This window comes from Bombus bifarius, unplaced genomic scaffold (genome assembly GCF_011952205.1).
Source record: "Bombus bifarius isolate JDL3187 unplaced genomic scaffold, Bbif_JDL3187 scf7180000008119, whole genome shotgun sequence".
In the NCBI taxonomy this organism is placed as follows: domain Eukaryota; kingdom Metazoa; phylum Arthropoda; class Insecta; order Hymenoptera; family Apidae; genus Bombus; species Bombus bifarius.
This window is the reverse complement of record NW_022884454.1, coordinates 139,367-167,275: the sequence shown is the minus strand read 5'-3', so window position 1 is coordinate 167,275 and position 27,909 is coordinate 139,367. Positions and strand designations below refer to the sequence as shown.

Below are 27,909 nucleotides of genomic sequence, written 5' to 3'. Positions count from 1 at the left end.
TTGGGCGAAACCCACCGGCCATGTCCAGACTAATAAAATATCTCGCTTTTGCAATCTCGCGACTTGATCCGCAATGAGGGGTAAAGGATACCGATCCGCGGCCGTATTTTTATTCGGTTCTTGAAAACCTACCAATCATCTATCTGACCCATCGTTCGTCTTCGCGAGTAACATAGGGTGAATTACTAGGCCTTATGATAGTTGGCTATAATTAGTTCGCTCATTCTCTCACGTACTATTCTGCGCTCTTCCTCGAGAAGTCTATTAGGACTTCGTTGTACGGTGGTGTTTGGGTCAATTAATTGTAGTTCTAACTGGTCTGTATTTACGCGAGTACGTAGGTAACCCGTAACGAATGAATCTTTGCATTTTCGAAAAGAAGGATTAATCGATTTTTATCACTACCACGTACATTGACCTCGTTTACAGCGGTTTTATTACAGGCATTAATTATTTGTCTTACACATAGCGAGGCTATTTTGTGTAATATTACGTCAAAACCTTGGCTTAAAATCTCGCGAACAATCATAATATCATATTTCAAGTAACTATCGGAAAGAACATGGAAAGTTATCTCCAATGTAAAACCGTAAATGTATACAGTGGACAAGATCGGGGATGTACTCTTACCACAGGTGTTTCCCATTCTTCGAATGACCCTCCCCGCGGCACTTAAAACAGAACACCCTGGACGGTGTAGTTGGTCGGCTTCTTTCTGGGCGTTGCGTGTTCTTCTGTTGCTCGGTCTTCCTGACTGCTATCTGTTCGATGCGCTGGTCTCGTGGGCTCAAACGACAAAGAACGGTAGCGTTGATTATTCCAGCCATAGTGGCATTTTGCAACTTCGTCTCCAGGAGGGAACGGAGGCGAATGGCGCAAGCCGCCATGTTTTCGTCCTCTTGTTGTGGTTCCCTGAGTGTATCCATTAGCGTCGAGGTCGCCGCCTCTTTACTACCAAAACGCGTAATAAAAAGCTCCTTAAACATTGGCCAGGTAAGCCCTTCGCCGGTCACTATCTACGTGAACCAATGCGCTGCACGACCCTATAGAGCACTATTTAAAACAGAAACCAGCGCGCTGTCTTGCAGAGGACTACCCTGCATAAGCAGGTTAACAGCCATACACCATACGGCTGGATCGACGCCCGCGATCGCGGGGTTAAAGCGTGGTAGCACTACGTTCCTAGGTTCCACACTCGGTTGTGGCACTAGCGGCTGAATTAACTCGCGTACGATGGTCGTAGCTATTGTAGTGTTATAATCGGCTCTGATCCCACTTCTGATGTCGGAGAAGCGTCAGGAATAGGGTTGTGGGCGTTTAATAAATCTTCAGGGTAACTGGCCATCGTTGTGGTATTACAAGGGTACGGTCTGTTAATACGAGTATGGATGCTACCGACTCGACGATCAACCGCGGCGGTTGGACACTCGTGATACTAGTGATGTTGGTCTTAGGTTCAATAACGAATCCGCGGTCAACGGGATGATAGATGTACATGCTCACAAAAATCTAAGTCGGACTCTTTGCGAAAACGTGGAATATCCACCGAGCGTACAGGCTATAAGTAACTCGCTAATACCATCTCACGAGGGAGAATGGCTCTCCGTCGCGATGATGCTGCAGAGGAAAACTATGATGGGGTGTGTCTGAGGACACGATATCATCGGATTCGTCGAGGATACCCTTCGTTCAGAAGGTGAGGGAATTTGGAGTTGCTGCTAATTGGTCAATCTCCATATCGGTGGTTAAAAAAAAGATGCTAGCCGCCCTCGAGGGAAAGTTGCTAGTCGTTCGTTGAAAAATAGGTCTCTCCTATCTTCCCGTAGCTGGGACAAAGACTGTTTGTTTGAAGGACATTAGTCAACTAAGGCTAGCTGAACATGTACTCCGGAGACGCATCGACATCTGGCAATCATCATGCTCGAAGAATAGGGTCTGCGTGTGGCGAGCAAGGGGACAGAAACCGTTGGAATGTTTACTGTCGCGTGCCGCCACAAATATTTCTTTTAAGGAGAGCTATAGAATTACTCCATACCTTTGTTAGACAAAGCGTTCATCCCGTGACCGCGGCTACGTTCGGCGACCGGCTGTCGCCTCGAGCCCAAGCTCATTATCACAACTCGCGAACAATTACAATCGGATTGAATAACTACAATTGTTTAATTACAGCTATAGTAGACTCTAGATTACAATGTTGCGGGATTATCCAAAATTCCAAAGGCTCCGGTGTTCTTTCATCTCCGACAAATATATATGTATGTACGGCCACACGCAAAAATACTGCAACTATACCTTCCGCTGCGTTAAATGTGCAGTCAGTTCTGCCCGAGCAGTCGAGCTATGCGGACGTGAAAACTAGTGCCTCCGTGAGTGCGACAAGAGTGAAGGAAGGGACGAGCAACACAATAATCATAGTCGAGCCACCCAGACATAAAAAAGACATACCACAATGCATGCGGTGTCAACAATATGGACACACAAAAAAATACTGCAACAGAAACCCGGCGTGTGTCAAATGCGCAGGAAAGCACCTAACAGTGAACTGCCCACACATGGGAAAAAAAATGACGTAAAATGTTACAATTGCGGTGGAAATCACCCAGCCAGCTACAAAGGCTGCGTAGTCAGAAAACAACTACAAAGCAAACTTTTCCCACCGATTCGAAACAGGACACACAACAATTTCCACACGCAACAGGACAACACACAATCTATATCAACACCAAATACACAGCATGTAATGAACAATAACCACACTAACACCAACACCGTTAGAAACCGAAGCTACGCGCAAGTAGTCAACCGGTCGTCACCCTTAGACAATCAAGAACAGAACAACCACAGCAACGACACTACAGAAATTAAAGAGTTAATAAAACATTCCATAAAACACACCGAAATACTCATAAAAATGATAAGCGAACTGTTACGCCGGGCGACTCTCTGCCTGGCCCAGGTCACACACCGCGGGCCAGACGGACACCAGATGTCCGCTCTTCCGTACGGCGTACCCTCAATAGCCTTAAGCATCCGTCATAAACCCGAGTCACTTGCCTGCTAAGGTCCTTCAAACAAACATCTGTTTCCGAGGAATTTCTCGAGACTATTGTCTACCACGACTTAACTAAGGAAAGTTGGTTTTTCGCACGTACGCCGCAACTGTCCTCCCACTAACCACTTTCTCTCGAGGGGGGTTGAGACCCTTCGTTTAACCAATTAGAAACGAAGCCTATTCCCTCACTCTCCTAAATAACATCGGCACCAACAAATCCGATGGTCCCGTGCGCTAGACACACCCATCCTTAGCTTTCCTCCGACACATCATCGTCTCCCAAGACGGTACTGATTTTACATCCTTCGAACGGTCAACATCCTTCCACCGGGTATACACACCCGCAGATCGGTCACTCGCTCATCTCGTACATACGCATCAGCGTAACTGTCTTCGTTATAAGTTGTTGGAATAAACGGTGAAATATAACTTACTACTGTGTCATATTCATTCAACCACCTCTGTTATCTTAACCGAAACAGGGGAACGACTACTTCGCGGCGTCGATTCACCGAATCGTAGCGAGAATTTACGCCTCTCGCTGACGCGTTTTCCTCGCGACCGCGTCTCTCCGCGAACGGTCGTAACACGAACAAAACGAACTCCTCAGACAGCAAACACAGCAGATAACAGTCTTGCCACAATTACTTACTAACATGATGAGCAAAAAATATAAATAGACACGCTTAAAATAGCAGCCTGGAACTCTAACGGCCTACAACAAAGGGCCTTAGAAACTAAAACATTCCTGTATAGCAATAACATCGTTATACTACTCGTTTCAGAAACACACCTCACAATAAAAAGCTATATAAAAATACCGCACTACACCATATACGACACTAAGCATCCCTCAGGTAAAGCACACGGAGGGACGACAGTAGTAATAAAAAACGACATTAAACATCACCTACACAGCCAGGTCAGTAAGGAACATGTACAAGCAACCACCGTTACTGTACAACCTACTGTACAGCAGCAACCAACTGCAGTTGTCAGCAGTACACGTATCGCCGCGACACAAAATTACATCGCAAATGTGGGAAGAGTACTTTCGACACTTAGGTGACAAGTATATTACAGCTGGAGACTATAACTCAAAGCACACACTATGGAGATCAAGGATCACCACACCTCGAGGCAGAACCTTGGAAAAATACATCAGAAATTATAACCTCAATATATTATCCACAGGAAGACCGACATACTGGCCGACAGATCTGAGCAAAATACCTGACCTGCTAGACTTTGCAGTTACAAAGGGACCAAACGCAAATAAACTAAACATAGCACCCAGCCTCGAGCTTACCTCCGACCATACGCCCATAATAATTGCATACAGAAATAAACCAATACTTTACAGCAACACAGAGAAGCTACGCAATAAAACCACCAAATGGCAAATATTCAAAAAAATAATAGAGAGCAAAATCAGCTGCAACATCCCACTGAAAACACCTGAACACATCGATCAAGCAGTAACAACATTCACAGAAACTATCCAAGAAGCAGTAAGGGCAACCACTATACCTGAAACAACCAACAGACAAACAAAAACAGTACCACTAGACATCCTCGAAAAAATTAGAGAAAAAAGAAAATCGAAAGCAAAATGGCAAAAACACAGAACAAAAGAAAACAAAAGACACCTAAACAAACTCGCAAAAGAAATAAAAAACAAAATAAAAGAGCACAACAGCAACGAGTTCACAAAGTTCATCGAGTCACTATCTGCTCACGAGAACTACAACTACTCCCTATGAAAAGCCACAAAACAAATAAAGAAGACAATAAAAATGGTACCAGCAATCAGAAGAGCAGATAACACATGGGCAAGAAGCAACGAAGAGCAAGCAGAAAAATTTTCCAATCACCTATGCAACACATTTACCCCACATAATACCAACAACAGCAACCACAATAGTCATACGGACGAGGATGCGCTAACCACTAGTACACCAACTGACAATCACTACACCATACCCAAAGCAACAGCACAAGAAATCAGAACCATAATTGAAAAAACAAAAAATAATAAAGCACCAGGAATCGACCTAATTAACGGCAAAATCTTGAAAAACCTTCCGCCAAAAGCGATAAGATAAATCACAATAATAGTTAACGCAATACTAAGAATACAATACTTTCCAAAAACTTGGAAACTGGCACAAATCATAATGATACCCAAACCAGGCAAGGACCCACACGAAACCAAATCCTACCGACCAATCTCATTACTTTCGGTGTTCTCTAAGATACTAGAGAAAGTAATTTACGACCGAATAAAACCTATAATAGAGAAGAATCAACTAATACCGGATCACCAATTCGGATTCAGAAACAAACACTCCACAATAGAACAAACGCACAGACTCGTCACTGAAATCTTACAGGCGTTGGAAACAAAACAATACTGCATGGCACTCTTTATGGACATCGAAAAAGCATTCGATGAAATAAACCACACTAGCCTACTTCAATCAATCAGGAAACAGTTCCCGGGGCAGATATACCAATTAATCAAATCATACTTAAGCAGCAGAACCTTCATAGTAAAAATCAAAGACACATACTCTGAAGTTAAAGAAATCAAGGCAGGAGTTCCGCAAGGAAGCGTCCTAGGACCAATTTTATACACATTATACACGCCCAACATACCAACAACTAACAATAGCAAAATACTGACATTCGCGGATGACACAGCTGTACTACTCAGGCACACTAACCCTGCAACAGCAGTTACATTACTACAAGAACATATCGCAAAAATAGAAAAGTGGCTTCAAACAAAACAAATGAAAGCAAATCCCGATAAATGCAAACACATTACATTCACACTGAGAAAACAGAAACCACCAAACATTGTACTAAACGGCATACACATAATACAAACAAGGCAAGTCAAATACCTAAGACTCTACTTAGATACACGACTCACATGGAAACAGCATACTAAAGCAACAATAGACAAAATACAGATGGCAAGGAGACAAATGTACTGGCTAACAAGTCGAAAATCCAAACTAAGAATAGAAAACAAACTAAAAATATATAAAATGGTCATAAAACTAATCTGGACATACGGAATAGCACTATGGGGAACAGCAGCAATGAACCATATAACCAAAATAGAGGCAATGCAATCTAAAATACTCAGAACAATAGCAAACGCGCCATGGTACGTTAGAAACGAGGACATTCGGAAAGATCTGGGAATACCAACGGTCAGACAGCGGAAACGGTCGGAGCATCAAACATAAAAAGAAGATTAAAAAGGAAACACCCAACAGATCTCATAAAGGACATAACCTAACAAACAAACACTCACCACACTAAAGAAATAAATCAATCAAATTCGAAGATGGTATCCCACTGGGGGTAGCCATCCACATGTTATATTATTATACCACTAAGCTATAATATTTTACCAAATGTTCTACTGGACAAATTGTAAAATGTAAAAAAAGAAAACGAACTCTCGGTTCATATCTTACTTGCGATTTATACCTCTTGCGTTTGCCTCCCGTTGACGCGCTTCCTCCGCGATCGCGTCTCACCGCGAACGGTCAAACAAAGAGAAATCATAGGAGGCACACATAAGAACGATAACACATAAGAAATCCTTTCGTAATTCATTTATTATAATTGTAAATCATTTAAGGGTTAGTTACACAAATTGGAAACATTAGTCGTACGTTCGAGATCTCAGACTCGCTCCAGAACGTTAACAGAACGATACATTGTTTCGTACTTCCCCCGCGATGTCGATTGTCAATACACCATATTAGATAGAAACCCTACATTTAAAATCCCTGTAAACACCCCTTTTTTCACCTCTCATCATTCATCTGTATATAATTAATAATCATTCGATAACGTTTCGTAAATACAATTTCATTACTCGATTCGATAAACTTTCGTCTTTTCTTTTTTCCCACTGCTAACATTGGTTGTTCAGTCTTTCGAGCGAAAATTCACACATCTTTTCATACATCTTTTCTCTGTCTTTTCTCCTAATATAGTCTTGAACAACGACATTCTTTCGATACTAACCCTCTTGTCCCGCTTTGATTTCTTTTTCGATTCGAGATCGAGGAGGAGTCGAACTCGTAGGGTACACGGTTATTTATGGTACAGCGATATTTACAAGGTGCTTACGAACAAGAGATACTTACAATAAAAACTCGTCGATTTTCGTTACACTCTTACACCCATTTCTCTCTTATTCCTCTCTTTCGTCTTCTCACACATTCCATCGTAAAGTTCATTTCTCGCCACTTTTCATATAAAATACTCGGTAAATTTCGCAAGAAGCAAGTCCTTCTAATAGGTACGTGCCACTCTCATACATTTCAATGAGATCTGGTCGGTTTGATCCATTTATCGATCTGTTGAAAATGAGCAGTTACTCCGTATTTTGCGTGCATTATTCGTGATACGATATAAAAAATAGTTATTGATGACAGTTGATGACAATTATCGTTTTAAATAACAATTAAAAATATTAAACTCACACTGTAGTTTTACATGCAAGATTTTACAAGAACGAATTGTACTCTTTTTTTCCAATTTTGACATGTATGAAGTTTCCTGTGAATAATACAAATACAGAGATCTTTTCTGCCTTTGGAATTCATGCTGTTTTTATTCCGCAACGTTTAATCGTGGAGCGATCAATCGAACCGATCGAACAATTGTAACAATAAATACATCCTACCACTCTGGAACGTTCAAAAGTTTTCATCGAATCGAGCTACATCCCTGACTCCTTCCACAAATACTAAAACTTGCTCGACTGCTGTCAAACTTTTTCGCCCCTCGCTTTCAGTTTTACTACGTTAATCAATACGTATGGCGCGAGATTTATGCGAAAACAGAGCGAACGTCTCGTCACGTTCTCGAAATAACAAGCTACAATTTCAGATAAATTATTTTACGAATCTTTCGAATTTGTCTAAAAAGAATTATGGAAATTTCCTTATATAATCAAACATTTAAACTCTAACAAATTTCTGCATACATACACAAGTCTTTAGAATTTTTTCTAGTGTAATTTTGTGGTTGGTGATTTTATGAATTTTAGTATATAATAATATATTTGTAGAAATAAAATAATGCGAAGCTTTCCTTATACAGTCATTTTGCCGATATATCATAGGAATTAATAGTTATGTTACGATTCTTCAAACCATAGTATGAAAGACGATTGTATGGATCTAGTAATTTCATGATCAAGATTTTCGGAAATTAACTGAAATACGGTGCACATTTTCTCGAAATTAATACCGCCATATTATCTATCTCAAAATTTAAAATCCCATGATGTATCATATCCGAATTCTCCCCAATTTCAACAGGGTCATGAACCTTCTTATCGCATGTTCCCCATCACGGAATGCCGTTTCCGGCTGTCATGGCAAATCACGTTGTGCTCCGTTCCATCTATGCATTACACGGAGCACGTGTGTTCTCCTAACTTCCTTGAAAGATCCGTTTAACAGGAATTTGCATTTTATCCGCAAAGTCAATGACGAGCACGTAATCCTCTTGGAAGTGCTCCTCGCGATATCAGGCACTCCGCTTCGAACAAGTCGCCTCGACAATAAAGTAATTTGAATCGCTCAGGAAGAAAGATCACGAAATAGAAAAGAAACATTTCATAAAGAAACATGGCGACGTTTCCTTACTTTAAAAAATTGTGTTATTGAATTATTCCAAAATGACTTTGTAATTTTTTCAATAAGCACGGTTTTGCTATTTTAGATGCATTTTGTAGTTTATTTGGAGCTGTGGATCTTGGAGAAATTTACTCAATCTTACATATAATAGTTAATTTGGAAGAATTACAGAGAAAAATGAAAAATTGTAAATTAAATGTTCTTAAAACCTATTATTACATTGAGTATTAAAGATCTATTTTATTGAAGATAAACTCTCAAACAAATATAGACATACATGCTCTATATATCGTGTAATTTTTGAATTAGGAGATTGGTTTCTTTGAAATGAAGATGAAGTTAAATCGTGTCTTTATTTCTGAGCCCTATAATCACACACCTATCGATCGATGCATTAACAACTTGTCTTTGGTATGATTTTGCACGCTTTCTGAGTTGGATGTAATGGTACATGAAATAAATAATAACCTGCGCAACGTTTAATATATTAATAGAAACAGTAATCATACTTTCAAGTAAAATATAAAGAGATACTATTTCTCGTGTTGATGCTCCTTGGTAATTTATAACAATATTATTCACCTAAAAATCACCTAAAAAGTAATTATAATCAATTTTAAATTATTCTATTATTAGGACAAATATTCTTAAAAAGTAGTATATGTAAGTATCTTAAGCAAAATAGAAATAAAGTTAATCTCTTTGGTAATGTTATATATTTAAAAAAAAGATTAAAACGTAAAAACATTAAGTAGTTTATGAAGTACTCGAAAAATTAGTATTTGCATAAATAAATAGAAAGCAAATCGATATTAATATATGCTACTACTGCATCGTGCACGTTACACAAGAATTATTTATAAAACCAGAATGTTTATTGAATATCGAGTGCGTTACGTGAATCTATGATATTAATCCTTTCATACTCTGCACATCGATACATCATAACGTTTCATTCAGTACCTATACTCTGTTTCATATCTTTCATTCCGTTGAGCCAGTACCAATGGGACGTTTTCAACTCACGGCAAATTACTTGAAATTTATCCTCCTGCGCGCGTGAAACTCGATCATCAGAATGATTGTTAATAACAAAACAAGAAACAATCAAATTCATTTACATACCATACATAATAATACGCATCGAATTATAAAAGACGAGTTGTGCGAATAAAAAGGAAATCGTTTGATTTACAAATAAATATTTTAAATGCAATATCCAGTGAAATAATAAAACATGGAATAATAATACACTTTAAATTTGACTATGTAAAATCGTATCTCCTCTACAGAATATAATATTAAAAGACACAGTTTTCTCTGGAGAAGAATCTTGCTAATGTATGAAATTTTAAGAGAACCTGACAAAAGAGGTTTTCAAACGTTTCTTCAATCTGAACCAAATTCATAAAACAATATACACAAACTTCTACTACATTAATACAATTTTCTAAATTAATCAAAATTTGATTAAAAAAGAGATATAGATATTAATTAAATACGCAATAAAATTTTTGTTAATCCACCTGTACCATTGTCTAATCGACTTATTGAACTTTCATGACGATGAATCAGAATAGAATACGTATTTTTAAGAAAGTGAAAAATCCTGTCAAGTTGAAAAATATGGGAGGATCGAGCGATGGAAGAAAGAACGTGTAGAAACGCGAAATATTTGAGAAGTGAGAATAAAAGGGAATTAGAATTTTCCTGGAAACCAGTGTGACTCGCTATAATCCCGCACGAGTGGCTTAATTAAGCCAGACCAATTAAAAACACGGCCATGGCAGGTTATATCTCCACCGCGCGATCTAATCAGCAGAACAACACGGATTTCTTCGCACGCCTTTCGAATTAATAATTGATTAGCTCATTGATATCGTGTAGGTACTTTACATAACGCACATGTTTTTCGAAAGTATCAGAACTCAAAATAATTCAAACGATCTTGGATTTTAACAGTTAAGAATGAAAAATGACAGAAATTTGATCATCGTTTTATAGAGTCTATATTTCTTTCTTATTATACCATGTATTTAGTAAATAATTATTTTCTAAGCTTCCATTTTTGGTATGTTATGGTAGTTTATAGCCAGCAAAAGTAAGCCATTTTGTAGAATTAATTGCTTGGTACAGATATTTGATTATTGTTTATTGCATGGTCTATTGTTGGATTCAACCAGTTGTAAAATCGTTTGTTGCACGAAAAGTTGTGTGAACTGTTCCATTGTTGTTACGGGGTACATTGTTATAGTCGGCCGCTTAGTCGCGTGAGAGAATCATCTTTCTCGAAATATGTTTCGACGATAGAAATAAAGCTTGAATTGAAATTGGCGTATTGAACTCTGAGACTAAAATGTGTTTATTTTAATTCCGTTATTGTCAATGAGTATCATGCTTCATTTTCATCTCTTATACTTTTAATACGAATGTTTTGGTCGAATAAAAGAAAGTTAATGAAATTTAATACGAATTTTAATCGGAAAGAATATTTCAAAATGTATGCAATTATACAGAATACTAAAGCATAAAAGTTCATATATAATTTTAAGACGTGAAAAACCTAACATGAATGTAAGAAATAAAGAAACCAATGTGAGAACCTAAAATCACTTTTTTCGGAGTAAAATGTGATTTTATATAATCTACAGTTTTCTTCTTAAATACAAGTATACAAAAATATAAATATACAAGTATACAAGTATACAAGTATACAAGTATACAAGTATACAAGTATATAAGAAATTTCTGTTTCTCGTGCTATTCTCGTTATGCAACTTCAATGAGCTATTCAATTACTAGAATGTTAACCTTATAATTCTTAAATATTAAATATACTCCATCCTCGTTATTTGCGATAGCGCCCCGATGAGTGTACAAACATACAGCGTAAGAATTAATGTACAAATGAATAATTATTACTTATACTATCATCTTAAAATAAATGTCGGTTTACATCTAAATAAAAAGAACCTAATATCATATGCGAGAACGAATGGCACTGTGAATCCTCACTTAATAAAGTTAATTCCTTCGAACTATACAAAATTCCAGTTGAAGGACCTATTTTCGATTAATTAAAAATACAACTAAAGGCTTTCGTTCCTTCGTAAAATCGATACAATGGCACAGAGAGTAAGTTGTTAACTACGAAACCTCCGATTACATTACACTTTCGATCTAGGTACAATATTCTCTTTCATACAACACACATTCTTTCTTTCCCTCTCTCTTTGCTTGAATTTCTTAACAATTACCGTAAATTACATTGTTTCTATTTACAGCGTGATATACATACAGATCGTTTCTCTATAAAAGTCGTTTCGCGGTGCGTTTCATTTTATTTGTTTTTTTCCTTTTTTTTTTTTTGTTGCGTGTATTCGAGATACAAAACCGCTGTAACTTCGTTGAGATCGATCGATTTCCTGTTTTCTTAGAAATACACGGTTAATCATCGATCATAGTGAATACCGATTTCAATCAATTTAGATAGAAATTAAGCGTTCGATCCACATAGTTTTTGTTTTCTTTCCCTTTCTTTTTTTAATTTACTTTTTTGGTTCATTTTTTATTTTTCTTACGGTACTAATTAGAGATTGATGTTATTCTAGGAAGATCGATCGATCGTCGATTCGTGTCGTTCGATCGTGTTGTGTTCGTTCGTGCATCGATTACAATATTGATCCTCTGATCGCTGACTGTTCGTTCCGGTGCACTGAGCTTTAATCGAAAGAAATCTAAATAATACTACCGACTAATAATGTAAATGTCTTCATTGTAGATGACGATGATGTTATGCGTCGCTCAAATACTTAATTATAAAATTTTCATTAATGTTTAGAAAGAATTATAATTTTGAAGTTATTTCTAAATATAATCCGCTAAAACATAATAATGTGTTCATAGTAAAGATTCATAAGCCATATTTGTAAAGTTCATGTTAGATTTAAAGCACCTTCTAATTATTCATAAAATTTATAGACGAATTCGTAAGAAAATACTAACATATAAATTTATATTTTGAGCCACACATAATTTTCTATTCTTTTATTCTTTCTTTCCAACAAGAGAAATATGCTACAAGTTCGTACTAGAAAAATTATTATCAAGACCATTACGCTATCAACATTTGTCCCTATCACATGAATCATCTTTAAGTGTGACAACGTCGGTAGCATAGTCCGGTTTGAGAAAAATCTAAGAAAATCTGGTTAACAAGAAAGGACCCGTATTTCATTTTCTCATCGACTAGGCAGTGATATATATTTTTCAGACAGTCTTCTCGATCTTTCGACAAGGAGAAATGATCTTTCGAATGGAAAAAGTTGCGATTGTTTATTGCTGTACAGAGATGGCGCAGATATGTATTGTTTTTTCTTTTAAAGAAGTGTGTGCGTGATTTTCGTTAGAAAAACTTGATTCTTGAATGACAAATTATTGTACGTACACATAGGATACTGATCCGCCTTTTTTGCAGATTTATTATTATTGTTATTACTGTTCCATAGGCAGTGATACTCCTTTTTCATTTTTATGAAATTCTTACTAAAATATTTCAATCTTGATCTACTAATGGAAATAATTCATGCAGAAAATTTGTATGATATAGAATTCTAATTATTGGCTTTAAAAATAGAAGAAATGATAAAAAAATTCTTTGTCCCGTTAAATTATAATTGCAATTTATATATATTTATTTTCTTTTTCATTATCGAGCTTTCTCATGTAGAAAACTGAAACATATCAGAATTCAATCGCAAATTAAATAATCATTCCCACACAGCACACGAAGTATAAGTTTGTCCAAATTTTTCGACTTAAAGATGTCTATACAAATAGCTATTATTGTAATATAAGTATTATTAATATAATTATTCTTCTCACTAAGATAAAATAAATAAATATGTCAGTATCTTGAAAAGTTTAGTGTAAGATGATAATCTCTTTAAGGTGCTAAAGGATATCTTTGAGATATTTGAAAATGACATTATTAGATTTCTTTAAAACATCCATAAAGCTTCTCTGTGCTGTCTGGGTTGAGTCCTAAACTAAAGACCAGAATAAATCTTTTTTCGGTATCGATTGTTACTTTCTTCCTTTTCCCCCACTTTACACAATTCTTTTTACTCAATTCCGATATCAAAATCTACTTACAATCATAATCATCTTACACGACGACATTGCAGATATTTACTTCCGGTATCGATCGCAAAAACGGATGCTGCCCGCGTGAAAACGTTCTATTTCCGTCATTTATATTCAACGTATTTACTTATACCTCCTAATCGATAATCCAGCCTTTTATAATCGCAGTTTCTTATCAAAAACAGTACTATTTTCAATAACATCATCTTCAACAAACAATAAGGGTTTTCTTTTTTTAATATCCCTGTCCTCGATCGGTGTCTGAAGGAATCTTCACTCAAATGAATTTTTATTTCTAACAGAGCTTCTCATTAGAATTTCCATAGAAATAGGTGAAACTCTCAGTACACCGACGTCGTATTTACAACGCTCTCGTTAAAGTTCCCACCTCAGTGGCCAAGCTCTCGTTCGCTTCCGGTGTCGGGCAGCGGCACGCGTAGAACAATTCCACGGCGAAAGTTTGTCCACTCCCAACGCTCAGCATCCAACTAAATTTCCATCTGTTTCATGAGGTTGATCTGCACGAATCAAATACCGTCAATTCCGGTATTAAAAGCGCACGAACCATGAATATTCCTTGAAAACACCAATTGAAATAATCTTCAAGGAAACTGTGGTACGATTCTATTCTCTTCTGATTTCTCTCTCGTGGAAATCGAATTTTTCATCAAATTTCCCGGTTTCTTTTGAAGGTTCGATATTGGAGAAGAAAGAAATGATGATATATATGAAAAGAGGGTCACCACCACGTGCTCGTTTCCGGTACCAAGACGAAGGCCTCCTTGATTTTCGCTCGAAGAAACAACGATTCCAATCGACGACGAGTTAGCGTTCGTTAGTATGGAACGCCTGCTTTTTACAGCGGCTTCGTTCGCTGTTCCATAGAAAATCGGTCTCTCGATTAAAAGCAGTACTTCCGCGTGCTCACTTCTGGTACCGGGCTCAAGGACGGGGGCCGTCCCTCGCGCGGGACACCCCCTTCCTCCTGTCAGCCGTAGTAATAGCTTTTCGTGCTCATGCTTCGTGGATTTTCTGGACGCAGAATCGTATGGAGGCTATCTGTGCCCACCATATGGTTACCTAGATCCACCCTGACACCTGTGTTGCCAGGGTAGTGTCCTGGCGCTGGGTGCATCGTGGTGGGCGACATTGGTATCCTGGTTTCCGCGTAGTAACGATCGCCATGGAGCCTCTCGGCTAGCTGAGTCTCTGGAATCCTGGAAAGAATTTAGTTAATTTAGAAATCTCGCTTTTTTTATTTGGTTTTATCTAAGTATAGTAGTTGATTTATATGACGTATATTTAATTATTGAAAATATTAATTATATTGAAATTTTGATGAGGATATATATCCATTATATTATATATAATATGTATAGTATATATAAAACAGTTCGTTAACACTACAATTTAAACATCAGAATTCCAGAATTTCCATAATTGATAAAAATCTTTGACATATAAAGAACATTATATTGAACGAATACATTGACTTGTTTGAAAAAAGAATTAAATGGGTTAAACGAACCTTGTGTCTTGCATTGGGACTGGTACCGGCGTGGTAAGATCAATATCTGCGTCGATCTCCGAAATGTCATCGGTGAATCCATTTGGAAGCGCTTCGTTATTTGCATGGAATTTCGCATCTCTTTTTGCACGGTGACGACTGACAAGAAGTCGTCCAATTACCAAGCCCAGGAAAATTAAAATACCGGCTGTGACCGACACTATGATGTAGAGGTAGAACTTTTCTTGATTTTCTGTATAAAACGAATCGAGTAAAATATAATAATGATACAGTTTAAGTATTTAACTAAAATTGAAATAAATTATAGGAGATTCGGGAAGGTTCAAGTCGCATGCAAATTTGCTAAAAATTCTGTCTACTGTTCTAAATGCAATGCCAAACACAAATGCGCAATCCTTTAGACTGCAAATCTCATAAATAAATCGCTGTTTCGAGCAATGAAATGCACTACTGTGTTTTTCTACTATGGTCTCCAATTATCCTTCGCTTTTCTACGTGATGCAAATAAATACACTAAAAAGTTCATTATCTAGGCATACAACCATTTCTATAATTTTCAATCTTTTTCATTATTATTTAATCTCTTATTTGAAATACCATAAAAATAATATCTTCTTAACATTGTTTAACATATACCATATGGTACAAAAGGAAGTAATATTATCGATAGTCAGTATAAAGGATTATTGCCTAATTCAGATACAGTAAATTATCAATCGCAAGTAATATCCCGATAATTAACTATTCTTCCAACATCTGATAAGAACGAATTCTCCCTATACCGACATCTTCCCACATAGTATCTTTCAATCGTCGATAAAGTTGAGTGGGGAAACAAAATTCAGTGAGTGGAACCGATAAAGTAGACTTACCGACAGATCGAACGAGAAAAAGGGTTCAAAGTGTACCTCGATACTTACTCGATATAAACGAATAGGCATTGATCCATTCATTGATATATCCGACAACGACACGATCCTCTTCCGGAAAGGCGTAGACTACCGTGGTGCAATTAATCGGTGACATCGTACTGCTGGTAGTAACATCAGCCACATTGTTGTCGAACATAATCATCCCTTGCATAACTGTAGGTGTTAGGGGCGAGTCTTTCGCTCCTATACCAACCGATTTAAACTTGTTCGTTCGTGTGTCCACTGTGTATACGCGAGAAATATATGAATAGAGGAGATTGGTCCAGAAGAAATAAAAAGGAGGGAGAGAAAACAATGCACAAGTAAGTGCCAATAAGTTATATCGACCATTCCTCGTATGGTTATTTACAAGAAGCCGACAATCTAGCTGAATCTTTACGCAAATGCGATGGAAATAATATCAAAAAAAATTAAATACAGCGCACATTTTTTAATAACATAATATTTTATTAAAAATATTTATAAAATATTTATAAAATTTTATAAATATTTATATTTTATTTAAAACATTATATGCTGCAATCAGTATTTACATATGATTATCAGATTCGATTTCGCGAATAATACTGAAATGAAATTTAATACAAAGGTAATCGAATCGCGGTTGATTTATTTTACAGATAGCGTATTTCTTGGCAAGGCAACTGTGATTTATTCGCAGGTACGGATTATTTACATGAGTATTGGGAATAACATGATGTATAATGTAATCCTCCACCAAATTGTAATTGCGTCGTATTATTATGCATGTTGCGATCAATGCGAGTATACAAGGGTGCTGCGTAAGTGATAGAGCATACGTAGAAAATTTGTTATCAGAGAAAATATCGAGAAAAGTATACAGGATGAATTTACAAATTGGAAGCTGTACATTAAATAAAAGCTGAATTTTATTCAGGGCACAACTCAATTTGATTTATTTAAAATTGTTTTTATAGTGCACATCATTTAATAAATATTAAATGAAGTTCATGTGGCAGTTTCTGACGATACTTCAACGCGGTTATTGATTTCGGAACTAAACTTAATAGATTTTCTGCTTATGTGTGCATATTGAGTTCTGTAATCAGGATAGTTTATATTTAATTTTCCGCTAGTTAAGATGAGTTAAAATTTTTAATTGGAATTTTCAATAATAATTTCGTCCTTTTTTCCTTTTTTTATATATTTCATGAAATAGTTGATTTCTGAATTTATTTTCTGGATGTTCCAAAAAAAACTAGACTCATTCATATACATGTCTGTAATAAACTGAATAAAATCTCTTGTATTACTTTAATACAAATTCTCAAAAAGAAATTACATATTCACCAACATACTACATATTGAATAAAATACTAATTCTATGCAAGTTAAGTATTGTCTTTAATGTATTATAAAATTGTATATTATAAATTGTTTATAATACCATATAATATAATTGTTTATACTGCCATATAAATTCTCTGATAAATATGTATAGTATAAATCCTCCTATCCAAACTACTTTTTTCAAAGAATCAAACATATAAAATATATAAAACCATATCCATCCCACTATTTCGATACTCCGACCTTAAAATTCAGCAACCTTTAACAAAACATAGATCGTAAAACATAGAAGTGGTATCTTTAATACTAAAAAATCCTCTCGATTATAAAGTTTAACAATCTTAAAGATGTCAAAAGTTGGACAGACATTAAACAAAGTTCGTTCGGTGTCTTTGTTGGACAATCGGAACTGGCCCGTAAAACGCGACGGGTTTTCCCTGACATGATGGGTTGAAATAACGGTGAACGAGAGTCCGGCGCGCGGGGGGTCTGTCGATAACCCGTTCGACGTGTCGTTCACCCCGTGTTTTTCACGGATCGATGGTCCGGTAAAGGAGATACTGATACTCCGCGCTTTCGACAGGTTTTCAGTGCTCAGACAGGCCGCGAACGGATATTTTTCAGAGAAGCCTCACGCTTCGTGAATGCCAATGGGAATGGAAATTCGAAGTTCGCGTATTATACATCAGCACACGGCACAGGGGCTTTGTCACTCGCGCCGCAGAAATACGTGACATACACGTGGATTTCTTGATCGGTATGCATTGTGTTTAGGTAAGAACATCCACGAAGACGGCACGGCATCTCTACGTTCCTATCGGCAAGCGTCAAATTCGGGAGGTTGTGATTGTCGTGAGAATGATCCGGAAGCAGTGCATGTCAAGTTATGCTTCGAATGCTCAAGATACAATGTTTCTTTTTAAAAGAAAGATCTATGTTATATTTAATATGCGATCTATGTATCTAAATATGTGAACTTGAAAAATGAAAAGCAAATTGAACAATCGAATGTAAATTGACTTTTGGATACGGTACTAAGTATTATCCCATGTTTAAATATTTTATCTATCATTGCGAAACAGTCACGGAAACTATATCTTTATTAATTTTTTGTGTCGTTTTTATTTTTCTTTGTTCAACTTAAAGTATTTCTTGATGGAACTTTACTTACATGGCAAAAGTAAAAAATTATAGATATAATTTCTCGATTAAGAAAAATAGAAAAGAACAGCGACTTGAATTGATTTCTTCCAATAATAAATATTGTGTAAAAGAATTGAAATGATGCCTGTTTTGCAATCGTATAATAGTCTGCAGCTATTTGCTAATTGATTTATAAAGGAATATGATTAGCGAAGATGAAAAATAAATAATTAAAAAGATGCAATTAATTCTAAATTCTAAATTACTAAATTTGAAAAGAAAATTTGAAAATATAAGAAATATGTGGATTTTTCGTTCCCACTATTAAATCACTTTCAATGTTTTAATAATCGAATGAAATTACACTAAAGCTCTTTAAACGTACGTATAAATAATGAACCGCAAACTTACGATCTTTACAAGCGACGAATCTGACGCCTCCTTTTATTTGATTTAAAAAACCGAGGCACTTTGTCGCGGTTCTTCGTCAGACCGTTTCGAGGACACTGATTTACGCAAACGAGGTCTCTGTGCAGCGCTATTCTGTCGACGCGAGAAAATTTTAATGAGAATCAGCGAATAACCTACCGCGACATTTTGAATCGTCATCGATATGGTGAAGAAACCTGAACCGAGCGTATACGTTTCGTTCACGATATTGATAGAATCAATATTTTTTCATGCTTTTGAACAATTAAATTGCGTTAAGCGCTATTTTTACACCGTGTAATATATTCTCTTTGCATTGTATTTTAAAAGCGAATTCTTTTGTTTTTTCAGATCACATTGCGATAAGAAGAAGAAAAATAAATGTTACTCAGGACATTTTCAGTAGATTCTTAATAAGAATAAAGAAAATATTCCATTTCCTCTAAAAAGTTTAGTGAAGTTAGTGGAAGCTCATAGTTTCATATTATATATGTCGGGTTTACATTAGAATTAGGGTTAGGGGCGTGAAACGAATCTTCGTTTGGGTTACACGTTGTCGTTATGCAATGGAGAAGACATTGACTAGTGCAAATACGATTATTATAGAACCGGACAAGTAACCGCGGTAGTTAGGTGCTCGAGAAACTAATGACAATGATCCTAGGTTCAATAACGAATCCGCGGTCGACGGGATGATAGATGAACGTACTCACAAAATCTAAGTCGGACGCGTAATATTCACTGGTCGTAAAAAGTTACTCCTTTCATCAATGAGATCGCGAGAAAGAATGTCTTTCCCGTCCCGATCATGCCACAGAGGAAAACTATAATGGGGTGTGTCTAAGGACACGAGATCATCGGATTCGTCGAGAAAAGCCTTCGTTCAGAAAGTAAGGGAAATTGGAGTTGCTAATTGGTCAATCTCCATATCGGTGGTTAGAAAAAGATGCTAGCCGCCCTCGAGGGAAAGTTGCTAGTGGGAGACGCCGCTCGTTGAAAAATATGTCTCCCCTATCTTCCCGTAGTTGGGACAAAGACTGTTTGTCTGTTTGAAGGACTTTAGTTAACTAAACCTTAAGATTTATAACGGGCCCTCGAGCTAGCCGAACATGTACTGCGGAGACGCATCGACATCTGGCAATCATCTTACTCGAAGAATAGGGTCTGCGTGTGGCGAGCCACAGGACAGAAACCGTTGGAATGTTTACTGTCGCGTGTCGCCACGAATATTTCTTTTAAGGAGAGCTATAGAATTACTCCATACCTTTGTTAGACAAAGCGTTCATCCCGTGACCGCGGCTACGTTCGGCGACTGACTGTCGCCTCGAGCCCAAGCTCATTATCACAATTCTCGAATAATTACAATCGGGTTGAATAACTACAATTGTTTGATTACAGCTATAGTAGACTCTAGGTTACAATGTTGCGGGATTATCCAAAATTCCAAAGGCTCCGGTGTTCTTTTCATCTCCGACATATATATCTGAATTTAAACAGTTAAATCCAGAAATTTCACTAGAATTCATACCTGTTTGCGATCAGACGATATTTTGAAATTTCGAGATTTCTAATTAACAACTTCAAGAGACATTTAAGTCTTACTTGAAAATACATCCGTGTCCTATGTTTCTATTTAACACGAAATTAATAAATTTCAATAAAGTCACTAAATATCATTTTCAATGAAACTGGTAACATTGGAAGTTTTATTAAAAATTTAGTGATTTCATCTGTGCAACAACTTAATAAATTGTTTAATAGAAACATGTTTTACTTAATTTGAAAATTATACTATTACCGCACATCACTTCCCTTCGTGCTTGGAGCATCCAAAACTGAGAAAATTTTGAGAGAAATTCTACGAAATCCCTGTACATTGCAATCATCCATTTTCACTGCAGTTTATCTATCTCCCGTCCACGAGTAGTTGAATATTTTGATATTTGCGGATTTCGCATAAATATCTACCTTAGTTTCTTTTATGGATTTATTATACTGTCCTATAATCCTATTGCCATTTTCGGCCAATATTAAGCAATATTTATTATAGCAAATAATATTGATAGAATTATTATAGAGATAGGTAGATAAGAGAAAACGTACATATAGGAATCATATGAAGTGATAAAATCACCTCATGAGGAATCATCAAGGTGATAAAAATGTATGAGTGCTAAGATGATAAAAAAGAAGTTTCAGATGATTTTATTCTCTGTCTGTTACTTCTTCGTTGTGCTATCTTGATATGTTCATTTCTTATAAAGTTTAGTATATATTTCTATACTTTTAGGTGGGCATCAACCATTTGAGATTGATAATCATGAGATCAGAGCCATGCATGCGTGCTGATGATTTCAGTCTATTCACGTTTTCGGTTACCGATTTGTACAGTAACTTTATCAACATTGTTTATTAATAAATATTTCTTATTTAATCCAAGAATAATATCAAGATTATAGGATAACATAATAAATTCATTAAAAAAAATAAGTCATAAGATATTTATGCAAAAGCCGCAAATACGTAAGTATTCGAATACGTACGCAGAGAAGAGTATATAGACATATTACTTTCACTCACTTCTATTTAAAGTTTCCCAGATCCAAACTTATACACGAGAAACAGTTCTTTAACTGACACGCGATCAGCTTCGAAACTAAAATATTTGTTACTTTTTTCGCACAAAGATTTCCGGAGACTGATCTTTCGACGCGACCACGACACACGTGAAACTATTCCGGTGACATACAGTAAGCAAACATTTAAAACGCGAACGCTATCAGCACTTCTCGTGATTTGCACAAGCGGCCAGATAATGTCGGTGTTTCGAATGTATTCTCAAATATTTGGTTATGTAACTGGGCTGGTGCGATAATCAGTGTCTAACTACAAGGTTTCGGACAGTCATTATTTAACTTTTGTACGTTATAACTCATAACGTAAAGTTGAAGAAGGAATAATATGCATTATATATTACATATTAATTTTATAAAAGAATTGAAATGGTAAAAAAGTAAAAAGCATTTTTTTTTTAGTGAGAAAGAATTTAAGTATTTTGGGAGGAGTTATAAATGTTGTATGGAATATCTAACTTATTTTAGTTTTTTAAGACTGTGACAAGATAACGCTATAGAAAAATGATAATATAAATAAACAAATCTGAATGACTCGATAAATTTTTTACCATTTATTTTGCGATGATATCTATAATTAATGTCGTAGATAATATAACAAAATTGCTCTTCATTTTTATTCCTTGGAATTGCATTTCTCTAATCTTTTTCCTAATATAATTTTATTTACCTGAACAAACGACAACATGAAGAAAGAACGTTGGGAATAGAAATCATGCAATTTTCAACATAGATGCAATTATTTACACAAGAGAATAGAAACTGGTGATATCTAGCAACCAATAGATTGAATTACGATAATAATAACTTAAAACAAAGAGATTATATATAATCCAATATGCCTGACAAATCAGAATCATTGTAATGTGCAATGAGTTAACTAAAAAGGTTTCTATCATTCAAAAAAAAAATTTACATCGCAATGTGTTATAGATGTTTTAATTTCTTTAACTTCATAAAATTATAGAATTTAATTGTAACAAAAATAATGAGAAAAAAAATTGTAAATTAAACATTATGTTGACACAACGTTGGTTCTCAATGGGTGTATTAGTATTTTACTGTTATGAAATTTGCGATATAAAACAATATGTATGCATGGTATAATGTTTTAATGAAATATGTAATAAACTACAACGTATTACCCAGCCTTTGCGTATATAAATTTTAATATTGTTTTAATAAATTCTCGCTTGTGAGGTTGCTAAATATCCGGAAGGTACAAGACGTGCTACAGAAATTTATTCGTTTTATTAATCCGCACTGACATATGTACGTATGCTAATTACAAGTTATTAAATAATAAATCAAATAACGTAATTCATCTTGTGTACGAAACATTAGCTATAATAATGAAAATATGTTGGTTTTATCAAACGTAATGTTCTTTTGAAAAAGATGTATTAATTATTCACAGGATTTCATTTTTTTCTCGTAATCCTCCATTCACTTTGAATGGTTGCTCATATTGGAAGAGCTTTATAGTAAATCAAGATTTGAAGAAAAAGATATATATGATAAGTATGTTTAATTAATAGTATCACACTATTGTTCGCGTATACGAATGGTATACAATTTAAATTTCCAAAAATGCATCTTATGAAAAATTACTTAAAAACTGATCCCTTTTACTACTCTGACAGACAGTTCTAACATTAACATAGAAACATTCTAAAACATGAAATAAAAAATATGAAAGCGTGGGGTGACTCAAATATAATTTCAATTCCAGGCAACCATTTAGTTTGCGTTTTAGTTGACGATTAACAAGGGATCAGCAGCCATTCTCGTGCGGACACGAGAAATCCTATAAAAAAGGCTCGTCGCTTAACAGACTGCCGTTCAACTGATCCTCATTAATGGCATTTGAAACGCGTGGATATCGAGAACGGAAGCATCTGTATTAGTATGCTGTTACATTGACGATTGTTCCGTCACAGATTGGTCTATCGGCCGCGATCTGCTATCAATACACGAGGAACACTATGAACCCAATCTAATCTTGATTAGATTCATAGGAATGGTTTTGGAAATTTTGTTCTGCTTCGACATGCCGACTCTCAACGAGGAAATAGTGTAAGCGCGAAAGATATCGACCAGTCGGACAAACAATTTTCGCGCTCGACAAGATGTTGAATAAATTCCTAAACCCTCTTCGATTACGATAAACGTACAACATATATCGTTTTTAGATCTCGCGCTTGTGTATGGAGGTATTTTTGAAATTTATATAGATGTCCTTTATATATGGAGAAAGTGAATGTATTAGGTTATCCGGAAAGTGTCTTTCTTTTACAGACACGTCTTTTACAACGACGCATCTTTATACAAACATGAAACCTAATCTGTCAAACGTTGTAATTTTTATCTTGATAAAACAAAATGGATCATACGTAATTCGATAAAATAATATAAAACGAAAAAAGTTGTGCATCTATTATTTCCTTATAAAACGAAAGAAACTTTTCGGACGACCTAATATAATGGGCAAGAACATCTAGCAATATGTTACGTGAATTTTATACTTTTGAATAAGAACAAAAGCAATGAACTATTTTACGCAAGTTCCGTTTAATTAATCTATATTATATAACGTTAAAAGATCAAAAATATAGATTGCGTAGTAATTTTCTATAATATTATATTCTGAAATCATAAGGTATCGTTTAAACACATTTTGGATTCTAATATTGATTGAACCATGTACTTACGTAATTCCGAATAGATGATCAAAGGTATCTCCAGAATTCCGCTGAACTGATTAAACATTTTAACCGCGTCGAAGTTTCGTTGTTTTACGATCAAACGTAACGTTGTTTTATTGGCAATAATGATGCCCGCGGTTTCGTCGCACGTAACGCGTCTCATTAGGAGATTTAATGGGTTGTCGCTTGTTTCCCACAGCAGTTTATGGATCAGGTTTAATTGTCCATCTATCGGTCACTTCTTTCCGGAAATAAAACTGTATCACGCGTTAATGAGATTGTTAATTAATACAGAATCACGAACGATCATCCGGTAAAATTGATACCCTTGACACGACCAATAAATCCACAGTTTATAACACGATTATTTATTTTACAATTCCTATAAAATTATCATGATCTTTCGACGCAAAAAATATACATTTTTGGAGATTTCACTAAAATTCCCACGCTTGTTATGAAATTTATATTCATATGTGTGTGTCACTTTGCTTTTAAAATAATTCAAGATTTAAAAGTTAAAATTAGAATTTCCATTCGAAATTTTATTACATTGTATTTTACAGACATTTCTTTCGGAAAGAATTTGTGTTGAAAGTTGCAAACATATTTAGTACATTTTTAAAATGTAGGTAATATTATACGAACTCTTTTTGAAACTCCTTTTTTGAAGAGCGGTTCAACAATAATTTGGTCGATAATGATGATCCATCATATTATTAGATTATCATTTTAAATACAAAATAATGCTTGTATTTGAAACAATAATACGGGTCGAAACGCTGCACTTCCAAATTGAAAACCATCATGGTAAATTGTTTCCATAACATTATGAAACGTCCATACATTACAATTGAAGACACCGATAATTGAAGCGATCGCTACGTATAAAACGCAATTTATATGTATATACAATATAATAGAATGTTTTGCAAATGATATTATTACGACGTTTTCTATGTTCCAGCTTTTAGCTCATGAAACTGCTAATCATAACGTAATGGCTGCTGCAGTGTAGATTACTTTTGAATTAATTTATTTAATTAATAGCGTAATGAAATGATGAGTTTTACTTATAAAATATTTGCACCTTTATTGTGAAAATATCTTACACTTTTGGCGCGAGTTGCATGGAATGCCTAATTTTAAGTGCTCGTACAAAAAAAATTGTAAAAATTTCTCTTCGTGTTCTTTTCTCTTCTTTCGTGTATGATAACATAATTGAAAGGACAAAAGAATTCAAAGAAAAATTTAAAAAATTCGTATTATATCTTCTTTTTGTCTATTTATACAGTCTATAGATTCATATAGGTCATAATGACAACATAAGAAGTTCGTTCAAAAATAGGATTCTCTTTTTAATACAATGGAAGTTAATTGCAATATTCAGAAAATGGTCATAACAGCACTTCTTGTTACATTCTTCCTGAATTAATAGTCATTAGATCGAGAGACAGTTCCATGTCTGTGTTTCTTCTTCGAGAAAAGAACTTTAGATGCAACCCCCTCCTGCTGGCAACTTCTCCAAGTTTATCGTCAATCTTGTCGCAACGGTACCAACAACTTCTGGCCGGAGGGTTTGAACTAACTTCCTGGCGACGCGCATCGAAACCGAGTCACCAGCGTTAGTTAGCTAATAAGTTTTTTGTCGAACATCTTCGCCATCACGGTGTGTATTTTGCGTCATTATCGAGAATGCTTTACGGACGATTTAATCTAAAACTTTCGCGCTATAACACGGGTTCGATGATTTTCAATGGGATCATACAGGGTGAAAAGCTTACCAACAGGATCGGTTAAAATGGTTGAAGAATTATCTACTTGAATGATTTTGTTGCACGAACGAAGTTCATTTGACAACGTGCTGAAAGTTTCAATATGTAACCTGATTTTCGAAAAATTTCTGACGTGTTAAATTGTGTCTTTGATGGTTAACGAATTGTGAAATGTAATTGTTTTGGAAGAATCACAAAAGAATTTCAGCACTATTTACTTTACAGATGAATGAATATATTGTTCATTGTTTAACTTTTAAAAAAATGTGTGTTATTTTTTTAATATCATTTTCTTAGTCAATTGAACTGCTATTGATATAGGATATCGAGTATATTATTACACTGATATTAATAATTATTGTTTATGTTATAAATTAGAAGAGGAGGGTATATGAAACGAAAGTAAAAATGTTTTTACCACGTGAAAATTGTTTATTTTCTTACTGTTTAAATCTCTATTATATAAAAATATCAATTTTCATTAAAAGAAATCACAAAATACTTCAAATATATTCAAATTATAAATAGAATTCAAGTTACAAAATATTTTTTTTGTTTTCTTAAATACAATAAAATTATTTTGATTACAACATTGGGACTATGTTTTAAACCTTAATTAAATCTTTATTGTAATAAAATAAGTGTTTTGTCTAGCATTGGCATTCTTGATTTACTACAAAATAATATTGTGCGACACACGCAACAATTCAGTGATGACCCAGACAGTGAATCAATTTGAGGAAATTTCGCCAGTGTTAGTTATCTAATCGGAATGAAATTATACCTGAAGCATATTAGTATACTCTCGTTACTATCTGTCAAATCTATCTCCCGTTATTGTCAAATTAGTTATCGATAGTTCAATCTTCGATATAACGTCTATGTAAGTCTCAATTGTCTGCAGGGTCATTACCTCTGAGAATAATTAAGCCTGGTCAGCGATAAAAATGAAAGATATGCAATGGATAAATATAGAAATAAAAGAAACAGCTGAAACATCCACTCTTTTACAATCTTCTATTTGTTTACGAAATTTATTCAACCGAATAAATTTATTTCGCGTAAAATATTGTTAATCATATTAATTAATCCCCTAAAAATGACAAATATATTTCGTCTTGCGTCATAGCAAAAGCTAAATCGTTCATGTTCAAGGCCATTTCCTACTATTCTAGGCTTTCGAAAAATCCGAAAAGATTCTGAAATGTTTATCAATATTCTTCCAATAAAAGTAAAAATAATTTCAAAGTTTAAGATAAATATATGAAATTGGCGTTTAAATATTATGAAACATTAATTCTTAAAAATATTAAAAATTTAAGAATATTACGAGCTTAAAACCGTACGTACGTTTCTTCGGTTATACAAATACATTTTCCTCGTCGTGCAATTAATGGGGGCGCGACGAATAAAAAGCAATGTGAAATGCGCGAGAACGAACGTTAAACGTGTACCGAAATAATCCGGCGTGACAAACGTAATAACCAGAACGTGAAAGTATAATAACAAGGACCAGCTTGTTGGTATTCTTCGTGGAAATTCAACTGTATTTCCGTGCTATGTCGTAAAGTTTGCCGA

At 35.1% G+C, this 27,909-nt stretch overlaps 1 protein-coding gene across 3 annotated transcripts in view; it reads right to left on the bottom strand.

Moving 5' to 3' along the window:
• Positions 1–12,092: 12,092 nt before the first annotated feature.
• The window catches only part of LOC117208454 (protein eva-1), a 144,007-nt gene continuing 128,190 nt past the window's right edge, over positions 12,093–27,909 (bottom strand). For 2 of the 3 annotated variants that reach the window (XM_033449650.1, XM_033449651.1), the window contains exons 7-9: positions 16,324–16,557; positions 15,404–15,635; positions 12,093–15,092 (exon numbers count right to left, since the gene is read on the bottom strand). In XM_033449650.1, the coding sequence (XP_033305541.1) occupies positions 14,864–15,092; positions 15,404–15,635; positions 16,324–16,557 (695 nt within the window). In that variant the 3' untranslated portion in view covers positions 12,093–14,863. The remainder of the gene's footprint in view (positions 15,093–15,403; positions 15,636–16,323; positions 16,558–27,909) is intronic. The other variant, XM_033449652.1, reaches the window with a different exon arrangement.